Below are 14,910 nucleotides of genomic sequence, written 5' to 3' on the forward strand. Positions count from 1 at the left end.
CACAACACCAACTTGCATTCTGGAGTCCGCTATTACACATCCTCACTTACAGCAAGCCCCCTACTAAGCATGCCCAAGATCGGCACCGTGTGGACAGACTGTCCTGAAGTCTCTAGGGATGTGATATCCCAGGAGGCTTCAGGAGCAGAAGGCTACATGATCCTCACCTAGGCACGGAAGGAAAAAGTGGGAGCAAGTACCAGGAGAAATGGTACTTGCTATACTAAAAAAAATAAAAAAAAGTGTTATACAGCAGACAGATGGAGCATTGAAAGAACCTCTAAAGCCAATCCTGCATTTGCAGTCCACCCTGAATTCTCCTCTCAGCTGAAGGGTATTTCAATAACCAGTTCTATATCAAAACTCAAAAACATGAATGTGGCTGTTCAGATGACCATTTCAACCCCAACCAAAACTATTTCAGTCTGAAGTGAAAAAAGTTTATAATCTCTGTGAATATATAAATACTGTGTGTACAGTGAGGAAAATAATGATTTGATCCCTTGCAGATTTTGGACGTTTGCCCACTGACAAAGAAATGAAAGGTCTATAATGTTTATCATAGGTGTATTTTAAATGATAGACACAGAATAATCAACCACAAATCCAGAAAAAACACATGATACAAATGTTATAATTTGAGTTGCAGTTCAGTGAGTAAAATAAGTATTTGATTCCCTACCAACCAACAGATTAGTCCTGTCAATTTAAGAAGGTGCTCCTAACGACAACTCGTTTTTCTATATAAAAGACACCTGTCCACAGAATCTCTTTCGCCCATCCAAATTTATATATATTAAAAAAACGCTCTCTCTACAATCATTAAGACTGGTAACAATAGTAGTGTACAGGCTTCTGATTTCTGGGCAACAGAGAAATTCCACAAAGCCAGGAGAGGATGTTTTATTAAAATTACATCAAAAGCAGAGACATGATGGATATGCAATATGACCTCTTTTGGACTATGGGATTTAAAAAGTGTTCTTTTAATTACATTTTTATCAAATGGATTCACAGCAGGCCATATTTTTTGTCCTATTAATAAACTGCCATCTAAATAAAAGCTAAATTTGTATATGACTGTCTTCTAACACTACATTTCTTACAATTCCATCATAATTTTTCACAAGATAATTTTCATATTTTAAATTTATATATGTAATAAAATGTTTAACATTTCTATATATATAAACTTTCAAAAATCTATGAACATTTCTGGACAAATGCAGAACTGCCAAGAATTGTGAAAGCTTCATGGATTTAAGTGATTTTTTAACGGCAGAGAAGAAAAAAGGTTCATAAACTGGACGGGTACGGAATGACGGGTATTCATTAATGTGCCCCAAATAAAACTTGTTAAAAGTGCCCAAATAATATAACTAAGTGTATTCTATATGTCGTGAAATGCTATGTTCCTAATATTTCTCTACCTGTAGCGTAGCATGAGAAAAACACACAAAAAAATAAATAAAACAAGGCTGTCCACAACCCTCACCTCCAGCCTGCTGACATTCCACAGTTCTGGACTCCGTGTACCACCAAGATCTCAGTCCCTGCTGTGATCTTTGCTGCTATGAAATTGACTGGTGTGGTCTGTATTGTAAAGTCAGTAACAAGCATGGTTATACTAATATAATAGTCATGGTCTTCTTTCCTTCTGCAAAAATAATATTCATAGAAGACACATCCATGCATATGCTTTAATTACATTCCGTCTTGCTCTGTCTTCCATGTATTGCCTAGGGCAAAGATGTTCTGCAATCATTTCTTTCACAGGGACCGGTCATGAAATACACCCTATTCTATAATGTAGCAGATTTACAGCTCTATTCCAAGTATCCCTCCAATTTGTTTTCAGATTTATTAGAATAAAGCAACTACCCAAAATGTATTCTAGAAAACTGTTATTTGGCAGCTTTACATGTGAGCCAGCATATGCCCACAACATCTACATTTATCACAAGCATAAGCAAACAGGCCGCTTGGTTATCAGCCAGCACATTACAGATGTGAGCTGTATCGCAGATGTCACTGTCTAGATATAATGGTAAATATAATGTGTGTAAACACTATGTTAAATTACAGCTTGAAGGAAAGAAAAAAGGATGCATTTTTGCCCAAAAAACAATGTTCTCTAAAACTAAACAGAGGAATCGATGAGTGGTGTTTGTCTTCCAGTAATTATTCCAAGTTTAGTTCCCCACTGGCAGAGGATCCAGGTTAAAATGAAAGACCTGTCACCATGCACGACCAGAGTTAACTTTCATTTAATTTCCGACATAAAACAACAGCTGCAATGTAGCCGTCAGTGGGAGAAATAATTAAATCTCAGCTAACAAAACTCGATAAATCAGGCTGGAGCAGCACTTCACCATTTACTTTTAATGCTGAGAATTGCCTATTCCCATACAAACACACAAAAAAGTAATAAAGCAATATATATCTAGATCTGTACATTATCTCTGGCTTTCTCTCTCTCTCTCTCTACATATATCTACATATGCATATATACACACACACACACACATACATATACAGTGGCGGAACTATCGCCATAGCGACCCAGGCAACCGTTATGGGGCCCCCCGGGGCACACAGGGCAGCCCAGCCAGGACAAGGAACAAAGGGGTCCCCCCTGATGGCGTGCGGGGCGCATGGATTACTATGGCATCGCAGGCTGCTTGCTGTCACCGGCGGCTGTGAGGAGGAAGGCGCCGCTGTCCAGATCACTAACAACCTGCCAGTGATCTGTGCAGTGGCACGTTCCTCCTTACAGCCGCTGCTGAGTCAGTGACAGCCAGAGAGGATTTAAGCATCTACAGCTGAGTGATACACAAATAAAGTCCAGCATTGTTAATAGTTGAGTACTTGAATGTATTTTTACAATTTAGCTCCTGAGGTTAGTGCCACCTAAAAAGACACCGGACCTTGCCCATTCAGGCAAAGTGACATTGCTTTTAAAAAGCCCCCCCCCCCCCCACCAACACATCCCTAGTGTTGGCTGTTGTTGAAAGTTATAGGGGAAGTCACTCACCTTGGTCCTTTCAGTGTCCAGGCCTAGGCACTGGATGCTTGACCTGAGCACTGTCACAGGGGAGGCTGGGTTGAAGACAAGGTGACAGTGTCTTTGCATAGGTAATCTTTTTAAATGACATTTTTTAATTAGGTACTTTCATGAAAATATACGTTTGCAGAGAGGGAACTAACCTCCCAGGTAGTTGGTAACTCCTTGTGATACTGCTGACAAACACTCAACATGGCTCAAACATGTGATGTTATATTTGTATCATCATGATATCCTCCTGACCCCGCATCTCCTTTCTGGATTTAGATTCCAACGGAGGTTACAATTCGCTGGTCACGGTGTCTTTTTTTTTTTAGAATTGTATTAAAATGTCACAAATGACATTCAGTTCTACAGGCACAGCAGGGTGTGAGGCGGTTGTTCCGTGTCACATCGCGCTGTGCTGAAAAAAGTAAGGCATGCCATACTTTTTTCAGCATACACCACTGCATTCCCACCGCAACATGGTGGTGTGAATGGTGCCCATCTGTGACAAGGCAAATAGCCTTGTCACAGAAGGCTGAACATGTCTTCTTGCGTTGGGGCTGTGCTGGAAACAATGGCCAGTGCAGCCCTAACGCATGTGGAATGAATGGACCCTTACTGTGTATATGCAACAGAAGGCTGAACTGAAATAAAACAGTGTTTTTTCGCTTCTTATAAGCTGACTGAACATGTCTCAGCGCACCTTACATTTTAAAAAGTTGACATAGAGACCTGGGCTTTTAGTTGAAACTATAGTCACCATTGCAATAGTACATGTACATGTTTTGCAAAATCTTTGACTTACAGTTAAAAGAAATATATAAAATGATAAAACGAAAATACAGCGCTATAGTCAACAATCTACCTCTAATCTGCTGTGCAAATTAGTGACCAACCGCAACAAATGTATTAAAGTAAAAAATGCACTGCGCTATAACAATCTAAATATTCAGTGAATACCTTAGTGCTTCATACACTTAAAACATGTAAAACAACGTTATACATAATAGTAAAAACAAATATCATATAAAATCAATTTGTGCAGTCCTTACTAATAACATAAGTTGTACAACATCAATTTGTGCAATCCTCTTAATAAAGTGCAATGTCCTTTCAGAACATATATATCCTGTCCACTTCCTCGGGTTAGATAAGGCCGTAGATATTACAAATTAGTAATTAGAAATCCATGAGTCTGCAATTTTACACAGTTTTGTTTTATTCTCCTTTCTTATTTTTTTTTATTACGTCTTTTCCTTTTTCTAATTAAATAGTGTTTCCATTTAATTCGCCCCCTGGTGGAAGTTGTGAACTATCCACCCAGAGGGATTTAGTATGCATAGATTCAGTGGCGTAACAACCGGGGGGGCGGCCGGTGTGTCTGCTCCGGGCGTTAAGCTGAGGGGGGGCGCCATCAGAACATATAACAAAAACACCTCGAGTATCTTCAAAGCTAATAATTCCAAACCCCCACCGTGCTTAAGGATATTTCACTGCACTCACCGACCAATGTTATTCACCTTTTTACAGATGAATTGACTACAACCCATTAGTATTACTCAATTTCCGTTCAGTAGAGATTGATGATTGAAAATTAAGTAGTGAGACTCCTAGCGGCTTATAGAGATATAAATAACCTTTAATAATGGTGCTTGAGTTCTGAAATGTGTTACCTATTGTACATATAATGCTAGTGGCATCTAGTGGTTAATACTAGTATTGCAAGGCTTGATTTAGCTGAGAACAGGGAGCGTGATGCTTGCGTGAACGCCGTCACCTCGGAAGAAGTTTGAAGTGACGAAACGCATCAGTTGGACTGGGCCACACAGGCATCACGAACAAACAGAGTGGACACGAACAAGCGTCTCTGGATGTGTTTTTAAAAATGAAACTTTTTACTTCGTCTGTAAGTGTGTTTTTACTTATATTAAATAGAACTTCTTTACATATTGCACAATGGGAAGCCGATTTTTGTCTTTTTGAGTACTTACGGAAAACAAAGATTATATAAGAAGAGGAGAAGATGACAGGAATAGAGAGAGAGGTGCTTAACCTGTTAGATGCCAGATTTGAGCGAGAGAGAGAGACAGACAGACAGAGGAGTCTCTTTGGAAAGCTGGGCTAGTTCATCTGTAAAAAGGTGAACTACATTGGTCAGTGAGTGCGGTCAAATATCCTTAAGCAGGGTGGGAGTTTGAAAGCACGGATCACTTTATTAGCTTTGAAGATACTTGGAGGTGTTTTTGTTACATATATTCTGAAAGGACATTGCACAAATTGATGTTGCACAATATATGTTGTTAATAAGGACTGCACAAATTGATTTTATATAATATTTATTTTTAATATTAGGTATAAAGTTGTTTTACACATTTTAGGTGTATGAAGGACTAAGGTATTCACGGAATATTTCGATTGTTATAGCGCAGTGCATTTTTCACTTAAAAAATGAATATATCGTTTTTTTAATACTCCACACCACAAGTTCTGTACCTGCATCTGCAAAAATCAAAACGGAAAACAGACGCATAATAATCTTTCAGATTCATGCCACTGGTAATGCACATTTCGCAAATCTATGTGAACATAACTAAATGCAACATTCTTTAAACGTTTCAATTATTATAAAGCAACCTGTTTTTTTAATGGTAATTCTCAATCCTCACTCAGGTCTGAAGCCAGGTTATATGTTACAGAAAAGTAAGCACATAATTTATAACCACAGTGAGAACCTGCATACGTTAACATGGTGTATAGTTTCCTTCTAAATAAAGATGCTCCACCTAGTGGCAGCATCTACAAAAACTTTAACAAGACAAGAGAAAACCAATTCAAAGACCAAACATACAAGACATTTAAAACAAATCACTTGAAACGGGAAGAAGTCTTGGAAACTTTGTTTCTTTGTACTTCTACCTGAGCAGAGCGTGAATTGTTTTAATCGTGTCCGTTACAGAAGTTGTACACTGCATGCAACAACTAGAGAAAGTCCCTCTAAAAACGGCTATATAATAAGGGAAAAGTAAATATTTATCTGAAGAACATTTAAAATGACAAGAAGTCTTTAAAAATAGATGAACAACAAAAAAACTTTAAATAGACAAGCATTTCTGTAAATGTTAAATATGCATAACAGAAAAAAAAAGGGGGGGGGATTAAGGTAAACTATCACTTGACAGCCCACATTCCTTGCTGTCTTGTCTATGAGCCAGATCCTTAGTGCTGTCAAAGTTATGAAAATAACACTGTATGTTGGTAGTAGGTACAGATGTCTGTCCATGTGCCACTCCAGTACCCTGAATGCCACCATATAACATCACTCAGGGCTGACGTTTGGCTGCTCAGGCACCAAGAGCTTTGTTAGGGCCAGAGGGGAATTTTTTTTTTCCAGAGGGGTCGGAGTGGGGGATAGGACAGCAGTGGAGCACTGGCAAGGTAAAACATGGGCACCTTATAATGCCTGCTTCCAAGCTTATCTACCGGGGAGAGTTAGTAATTCAGTGACTTCAAGAGCTGAATCAGGAGCCCACAAACAAAGCAATCTTTATTCCCTTTGACACTAAACACTAAAGACTGCAACACAAAGCAAAGATACCATATTCCTACACTGAGCAACCCAACCCAATATAAATCTTTTGCTGTAAGTGCCAGGTAGTATTTGGACTAGAAATCCAGCGTGCTCCTATTTTGACATTGAGGGGGAAGCTTTGGAAATGGAATAGGTAAGGGATATTTGTAATCTGTAATATTTAGTGTGATGAAGAAGATAACAATTCGGGAAAAAACTCCTATAATATAATATATATATGCATATATATATATACATATACACACACACACACACACATAAGTTAACTTATGTGATTATCAAACTGTTTACCATACTTACTCCCTGTCACTACAGCCTATGAAGGGCTCTGGCCTACATAAAACAGGGCTACAATCACACCTATAGTTTAGGTGCGTTTAGGGATTCCTGCGATACGATTACATGCGGTTAGGAATCAAACACTATCCCTGGATGCATCAATCGTGTGTCCCGGTATAGTGATTGATTCCCAACCACGTGTAATCGTATCACATACCATTACGTGAGGTGTGCCAGCGTTCTTCCACTTTCAAATGTGGCCGATGTCATCCGATCATTAATTTGAACAGGTGACGACTGATTTGTGATTCCTGATGCAGGAAATCACAAGTTCCTGATGCAGGAATCCCTAAACGCACCTAAACTATAGGTGTGAATGTAGCCTAAGCAGCATAAAACATGTTCAGAAAAGAAATACCTTCAAATATAATTTGTTCTTACATATTAACTATTTTTCTTCAGCAATGGCAACAGTAAATGGATTTTTAGAATGACAGCATAACATATCAAGAGCAGTGAACAGACATTAACCAACTCACCTCTTCCTTTTGCCCAGGTGTATGTTCGATTCATTGTAGCAGTTCTTAACTCTTGCATTTGAGGCTCAGTTTGAGCATTTCTTAACTGAATTTCACTTGTTTTGTTTGAGATTTTTAAAGGCAAAATGTGTTTTGGGATACCTTTGTAAAACCAAGCTCCGGACCTCTTCCAGACCTGTGAAAAGATGTGGGAAAATGTTTAACATGTTTAAAAAGAAAAGGTCATCTCAGCCACTGGCTCTCTCAACCATTCAGAATGTAATCTGACCAACACATCTGGCAAATAAAGGGAGCAGCACTTACGTATGGATGATTTTTGGGCCCAGTAATGGCTACACTTCTACAGAAACCCTCTCTTTTAATGCTTTAAAGCTGGCTCGGCTCCAGATAGTAACAAGTGAAAAACCAAGAAACAGTAATGTACACCTGCAAGTGGGGCTATGTACTGTATGTAATGTGCATACCAGTAATTCAGGACACACAAATGCGTATTTATACAAATCATGTACATACATTTTGCACAGTATGAAAAGACCTCTAATCTTGTTTATTTATTAGAATTTACAATTCCAGGATCTATTATATGTCAAGCTACTGGAATGCTGTACAATTAACTGTAGATGCGACAGACTAAAGTAAAAAAAATTACCAAAAACATATGCAAATGTCTAGTCATTATGTCCATTATTTCATATGTAAAGACTGACAATACCGTTCATGTCCACTACTCTACTCTCTGAAAACTGCATGGAAATGTTACATTATGGGAGTCATTACAAGTAATGATATAATTACACATTTTAGACAGTCTGTCGGTTAAAAGAAATATAACAAGCACAGTTTGTGCACATTGTGCTTAGCAGCTGAGAAGGGTAAAATCAAATTTTCTACATTTAAAAGCTCCAGAAAGAAAAAAAGCTGACATCATTGGCCAGGCAGCATTATATGCACTCCAAAGCTAGCCTACAGTGTGGAGCTGCCGTGTTTGAAAACACAAGCCATTCTCAACTTGCAATCAAATGAATAATTCTATGAATTATTTTCATAGAGCAAAATAATACTTGCAAATAATAAATGACAGTAATAATGCAAGCTTGCAGAGTGCTGCAAACTGTGAAACTGACACTATGTACTTTGAAAACCTTGAGGCATTCACAGATGAGTTTTTAAAGAAAACCAAGTCAAATATACTACTGTTTGCCGTACTTGTAATTTTTGCATAAACCACAAATTCCAAAATATATCATAGAGCCTCGTACAGCCTGCTTGACAGGGCTCCCCGCTGGACACCAAATGATCATGTGTCTGTACAGAGTGCCAGTCAGCTAATACCTTTGGGTGTACAGATCTGAGTAATCCCCGCCCTGATCCTACTGCTATAGGCTCAACGCCTCCACATCCACTCGGCCCCCCTCAACTTCCTGTCCATTACAAAATCACAAGGAATAGCACAGTCTCTAACAGCAGTCTATCTACTAGCTCATCTACTAACTTGGAGAAGGGAGAATGAAGGAGGCAGGAGGTGAAGACCCACAGCTTACTAGCATACACCAGGGTGGCTCCCTAGGACGCTGCAAGGGGAAGGAAACACCCTAAAACAGGATATCAGGGCCAGTACTCAAGGGACCAGCTGATTCTGCAGGAAACTACAACTTTTAAACATCAAGGAGCCTAATCCATTGCAAGTGCGTTACCCAACATTGGAAATCGCGTAAAAACATTTTGACTTTAATATCACTTTAAGGAGATCAGACAATGGAGCCATTTGAAGTGGTGAAAAAAATGTTTTATAGGAGAAAATACAAAATTCATGAGAAATAAAAGGGATGCAATAAGAAAAGAACTAAACTGTGTGCAAAATTATTACACAAGTGAAGAAATGTATTGAGAAAGAAAGATGCAAATTAACTGCCAAAGAGAGCAAAAATACAACTTGCCTAATAATTGTGCACACAGTGTATTTCATAACCAAAAATAACGATTGTACACCATTGTGATATCGATGTAAGTTAATTGAATGCTTTCATTTGAAAACTTTTGTGATACAATAGCTCATGTAAGGTGCTCTTTAAGTTAGCAAATGTATGAATAATACTCAGTCTGCCACTTAAAAGTGACCTGTATTTTGTATTAATGTATGCGGCCGTTCTGTAACTCACTATCCATTTTTGTTCTGAAGCTACACAGATCTCAAAAGTCAGTTCACAAAACAGTAAACTGACATGCCCTTTATACAGCAGAGATGATCTGATTACTGGCAGACAGACACAAGGGGAATAATTATGACTCAATAAGGTCATGCCAAGCACTCAGAAGCCTGATAACAATTTGCCTTGGACAGTCCTGGAGACTCCAATCTATGTAGTCACTTAATCACAGAGCCACTCTCTAGCAACCACCATTCCAAAGGCAAGTCAAGTGTCAAAATGGATGCCTATTATGTAGCTTTCAAGGCATCAAAGCGGACTTTACATTAGCAACAAAGCAGTAAAGCAGAATATAGATCCTTCATAGGTGCTATGGGATGTAGCTAAATGTGTAAACTTAGGTGGTCAGATTTCTGCCCAGAGATACATGAAGCTGGAGGGTGATTCAACCTGCTGCCATCCACTGAAATATATATATTTTGGGTGGGTTAGATACCCCTGCCCTCATCCTAAATCTACTTTCAATCATTTCTGTAAAGCTAGATATGATGGTATATATATATATATATCTTTGGTAATTATGTAGATTTCTAAACATCAGCACTTCCTGTGTAACATTTAACTATACCATATAAGAATCTGTATCATGAAGAGGGAGGGGGGTTAACTTTGTCGTGTAAGAAGAGCCGAGTGGCGATTGCTTTAGAAGAATTACTGATTTGCTCCATTTGATTCCAATAAATGTTAGCATTTAGATCTGCATTGTCTAATTATTAGACATGTACACAGCATAATAATTAACTTTGGACGACACTCAATATTGAGTTGGCCCACTCTTTGCCGCTATAACAGCTTCAACTCTTCTGGGAAGGTGTCCACAAGGTTTAGGAGTGTGTCTATGGGAATGTTTGACCATTCTTCCAGAAACGCATTTGTAAGGTCAGGTACTGATGTTGGGTGAGAGGGCCTGGCTCGCAGTCTCCGCTCTAATTCATCCCAAAGGTGTCCTATCGGGTTGAGATCAGGACTCTGGGAGCAGGAAATTGTCCAAAATGTTTTGGTATGCTGGTGCCTTAAGAGTTACCTTCATTGGAACTAAGGGGTCAAGCCGAACCCCTGAAAAACAACCCCACACCATAATCCCCCCTCCACCAAACTTTACACTTGGCACAATGCAGTCAGGCAAGTACCGTTCTCCAGGCAACCGCCAAACCCAGACACGTCCTTTACCAGACAGAGAAACGTGGTTTGTCACTCCAGAGAACACGTCTCCACTTCTCCAGAGTCCAGTGGCGGCGTGCTTTACACCACTGCATCCCACGCTTTGCATTGCACTTGGTGATGTAAGGCTTGGATGCAGCTGCCGGCAATGGAAACCCATTCCATGAAGCTCTCTACGCACTGTTGTTGTGCCAATCTGAAGGCCACATGAAGTTTGGAGGTCTGTAGCTATTGACTCTGCAGACAGTTGGCGAATTCTGCGCACTGTGCGCTTCAGCATGCTCTGACCCCATTCTGTCATTTTACGGGGCCTACCACTTTGTGGCTGAGTTGCTGTTGTTCCCAGTTGCTTCCACTTTGTTATAATACCACTAACAGTTGACCGTGGAATATTTAGTAGCAAAGAAATTTCACAGAACACCTGAATCCAATGATTTAAAGGGGTGTTCCAATACTTTTGGCAATATAGTGTATATTACTTATATTAGGTGCCTAATCGATTTATCTTATTTGCAAACAAATTTGACCACCATTATAAAATGTAAATCAGGCAGGCAGCTAGCATTTGCTAGTGGATTAGCGATGACAGCCTCCATAGTTATCCTATGGCAGATTCTTTATTTTATTTATTACAACCCAAGGTTCCTATCTCGCATACATACAGGGCCAATTTAGACAGGAGACATTTAACCGTCTAGCATGTCTGTAGAGTGTGGGAGGAAACTGGAGTACCCAGAGGAAACCAATGCAAGCCCCAGGAAAACATATACAAACTCCATGCAGATCACATCCTGACTGGGATTCAAACCGGGGACCCCCAGTAATGCAAGGCAAAAGTGATAACCACTAAGCCACCATGTTTAATTTATTATTGCACATAAAAGGAATATTCTTGCAGCAATGTGTAACTAAAATTACTAAGGGGTACACAAATGTAGTCCCTCAGAAATTGCAGGGTACTTTGATACCAATTAATTTTCTTTAGTTTACCTTATGGATGCCAGATCTGTCATCTCTAAGTGGTTGTATCCCTACAAATGTGACTTTTACTGTAAACAGTAGGTCAGTAGCCCAGCCATCGTATCTAGTCTTTCAACCAAGTGTGTTCTTTAGTAAGTAGCTTAAGGCAAAACTAGGCAAAAATCATTTTAAGATATCAATTTTAACATATAAATCCTACCTGCGCTCTGACTTAGAGGGCTCGTCCCTTGAAGCATATTAGCCATGTGAAACACCATAGAAGAAAAGAAAATGCTGTTTTTAATAAAAGCTGATCTAATATACCTCATCTGTTTGTGAGTAGATTTTTTACATTTTATTCATCTTTTTTTGGACTGCTACATCATGCTACTATGTTTGTAGTTGCCTGCTTTTCTTTTATGTTACTATCACAATGGGTTTCCAGATTTCAAAAGGATGGGAAAAGGCCTAACAATTGTAATTGCTGTTGTATAATGTTTTGCTTAAGTATCTAGCATGAATTTAACTACAATATTTCCAGTAGTTACAGCTGTATATCAGGCATTATCTAGCTTATGGCTCTTTATGCTATCTTGTAGCACCTTCATAACACAAGCACTAAGAGATGACCTTAATGTTTTTCTTGATAGTAATTCTGGTCTTAAAAACTTTTCATGAATTCTGCATCTTGTTTACACTAGGGCGCAGCCTGTACTGGCCTCTCAAGTGCTCCAGCACTAATAGCTTCAACTTGAGCTTCAGTGGTCTCTTTGATTTTGCATACTAACACAGTTGTGTCTTTTGGTGGATCAGGGTCACCTATGGTGTGTAGCAAATTGGCTATTTTCTGATCCTCTAGCTATTTTCAAGCACCATTTGCAGTCAGATAGCTCTAGTTTTCATCTTCTGACATTTTTTCCAGAATTCTTTAATGGTTATGGAAATTTGAATTGCTCTAATTCGGCAGCCAGTCACACTCTTTATCTGTGTAAATATATAATTTAAAGTAATAAGTAATATCTAGTGGTTTCTAGTAATCAGGTTGTTTCCGCACAATTTCAGCATAGTGTATTCATCTTCTGACACCATTTTCTTATCTATCTAAAGAATACTTCACTACAGGTTTTGTGTGATCTATGGAGGATGTGGTCTCTGTTCAGCCAAACTGTGGTCTGAAGAACCCCTTTACTGAAGGTTTTATGGGAACACAGATCAAAATAATGAATATAAATAGTTAATTCTTACAGTCCAGTATCAAAGAAATGTTACAGCTACAGACCATGTGACCCATTGTTGCCTTGCTTATAGTGGAACTGGGGTTATGACTAATTTGCCTCCTCTTTTCCCCCTAACCCCCTCTAACATTTACAGACAAAAAACAGACTTCAACCTGGGATGCAGTACTCCCTTAACTTTACCCTGGCTAGGGCCTCACAGCATATTTGCAGTGAAGCTCTCTGCTGGGAAAGTTCATAGACCTATACATTTGATAATAGGTTGATTTTGTGTTTCCCCGCAACTTCCCGTGGGGCCACAGTGTTCATGCGCCTTTAAGATTAAAATGGATTTTGCTAGACCCTGGCCAATCCAAAGTTGAAAAATACATCACAACCTAGTCTTAGATCTCATTACCAAGGACCCACAGGCTGACATTTGCTGTGTAAATGATGTGGGGAGAACAGGGAAGTCATACTGCATAAAGTGCCACCCTAATTTTCCCCAAAATGCACAAGTAGGTAAAAGAATGGTCAGATATGAATCTCATGTCTGTGCCAGGCATTTATGGATGGTTAACACATGACAGTCCAGTATAGGATACATTAACGCACTGCAGATCAGTAGGAAGGCAGCAGCCTCATCAGATTCCACTAAAACAGTCCAACCAAAAGCAAAGTATGATATTTTAAATCTTCATTAACAGAGACTCACTTCCCATTCATTCATAATTGAGAATATAGTTAACATGCTATGTCCTAAATTATTTACAAACACTCAGTGATCACTGACTGCTTGTACTCGCTCTCCATCCTGGCAGCTGTCACAGGAGGCTGAGCGAGCGGGGCTCAGCCTGCTGTGACAGCGCTGGCTGTCTCTGCCCACACTGCTCTCCTCTGATCTGTGACAGGAGGCTGAGCTGTGCGGGGAGGAGAGATGCCAGCTGCTCACAGCGCTCTCCTCCTGCAGCGCTCAGCTGCCTGTGACAGTTTCTCTCCTCCCTGCTGGGACACAGAGAAGCGCCCAGCGGGGAGGAGAGAAATAACAGATGTACCGCTGTATCGGCCAGGAAATGGCACTTTCGGCATTATGCCAAAAGTGCCATTTTCTGCCGATATATCGGTGCATCCCTAGCCCCTATTAGTGGCCCCAGGGCGCATCAATTGACAGCAGTATATATTAACAACTTATATTCACCAGTCACAGTAGATCTGTTGTTTTTCACATATTATTGAGGCAGCCCCAGGAACACACATGCAGACATCTGGACATAGATATAGGATATGGATCGCAGAAAACATTTTTTGTAAAGGAAACATGATTATCTCTAAACAATAGTCCACAGAGATTCAAATTAAATAGTAGAAAGTTATCAGTTTCCAATGTGTTTTTCTTTTTGTATTCTAGTAGTTCTTAGCAACATGTATAAACACAAAATATCACACAAGCAAAGTCCAGATCACTGTGTTGCAGTGACAGTCTTCATGACAAAGTCTTTAAAAGTCTGAAAAACTTTAAGCATCAGTCATGGCTTATTGCATGCGTGACAAAAGAGACATTGTTAAAACGAGATAAGCTCCAATAGACAAAAAAAGAAATGCATCAGCTGGAATTAAACCCAATATTGTGATTTCAGTCAATGTTGTTTTTTCCTCTATGTCCCTCCAGCCCTTTTGCAATGCCTCTGATCCTTTTGATCTCTTGGAAGTTCATGGCAAGTTTGTTAATTTTTTTGGGAATATGATCTGAATAGAAAATGATGGCTCAAGAAATAGCCCACCAGAAATGCTCATCCTAGTTTGGTCTTGAGCTTTGAAGTGGAAAAATCAAAGCTCTGTGTGAATAAAGTGATTGAAGGAAAAGTGTGAAATGCAACAGCTAAGGTTAATGTGTATTTGTGCTGGGTGCAAA

General features: G+C 39.3%; 1 protein-coding gene across 2 annotated transcripts in view; it reads right to left on the reverse strand.

Annotated features, from left to right (window-relative positions):
* The window catches only part of RPH3AL (rabphilin 3A-like (without C2 domains)), a 153,211-nt gene that overhangs the window by 51,668 nt on the left and 86,633 nt on the right, over window positions 1-14,910 (reverse strand). For both annotated transcript variants that reach the window (XM_018564115.1, XM_018564114.1), the window contains exon 6: window positions 7,457-7,631. In XM_018564115.1, coding sequence (XP_018419617.1) covers window positions 7,457-7,631 — 175 coding nt within the window. The remainder of the gene's footprint in view (window positions 1-7,456; window positions 7,632-14,910) is intronic.

Source organism: Nanorana parkeri, unplaced genomic scaffold (assembly GCF_000935625.1).
Source record: "Nanorana parkeri isolate BGI_ZX_2015 unplaced genomic scaffold, ASM93562v1 scaffold726, whole genome shotgun sequence".
Classification (NCBI taxonomy): Eukaryota; Metazoa; Chordata; class Amphibia; order Anura; family Dicroglossidae; genus Nanorana; species Nanorana parkeri.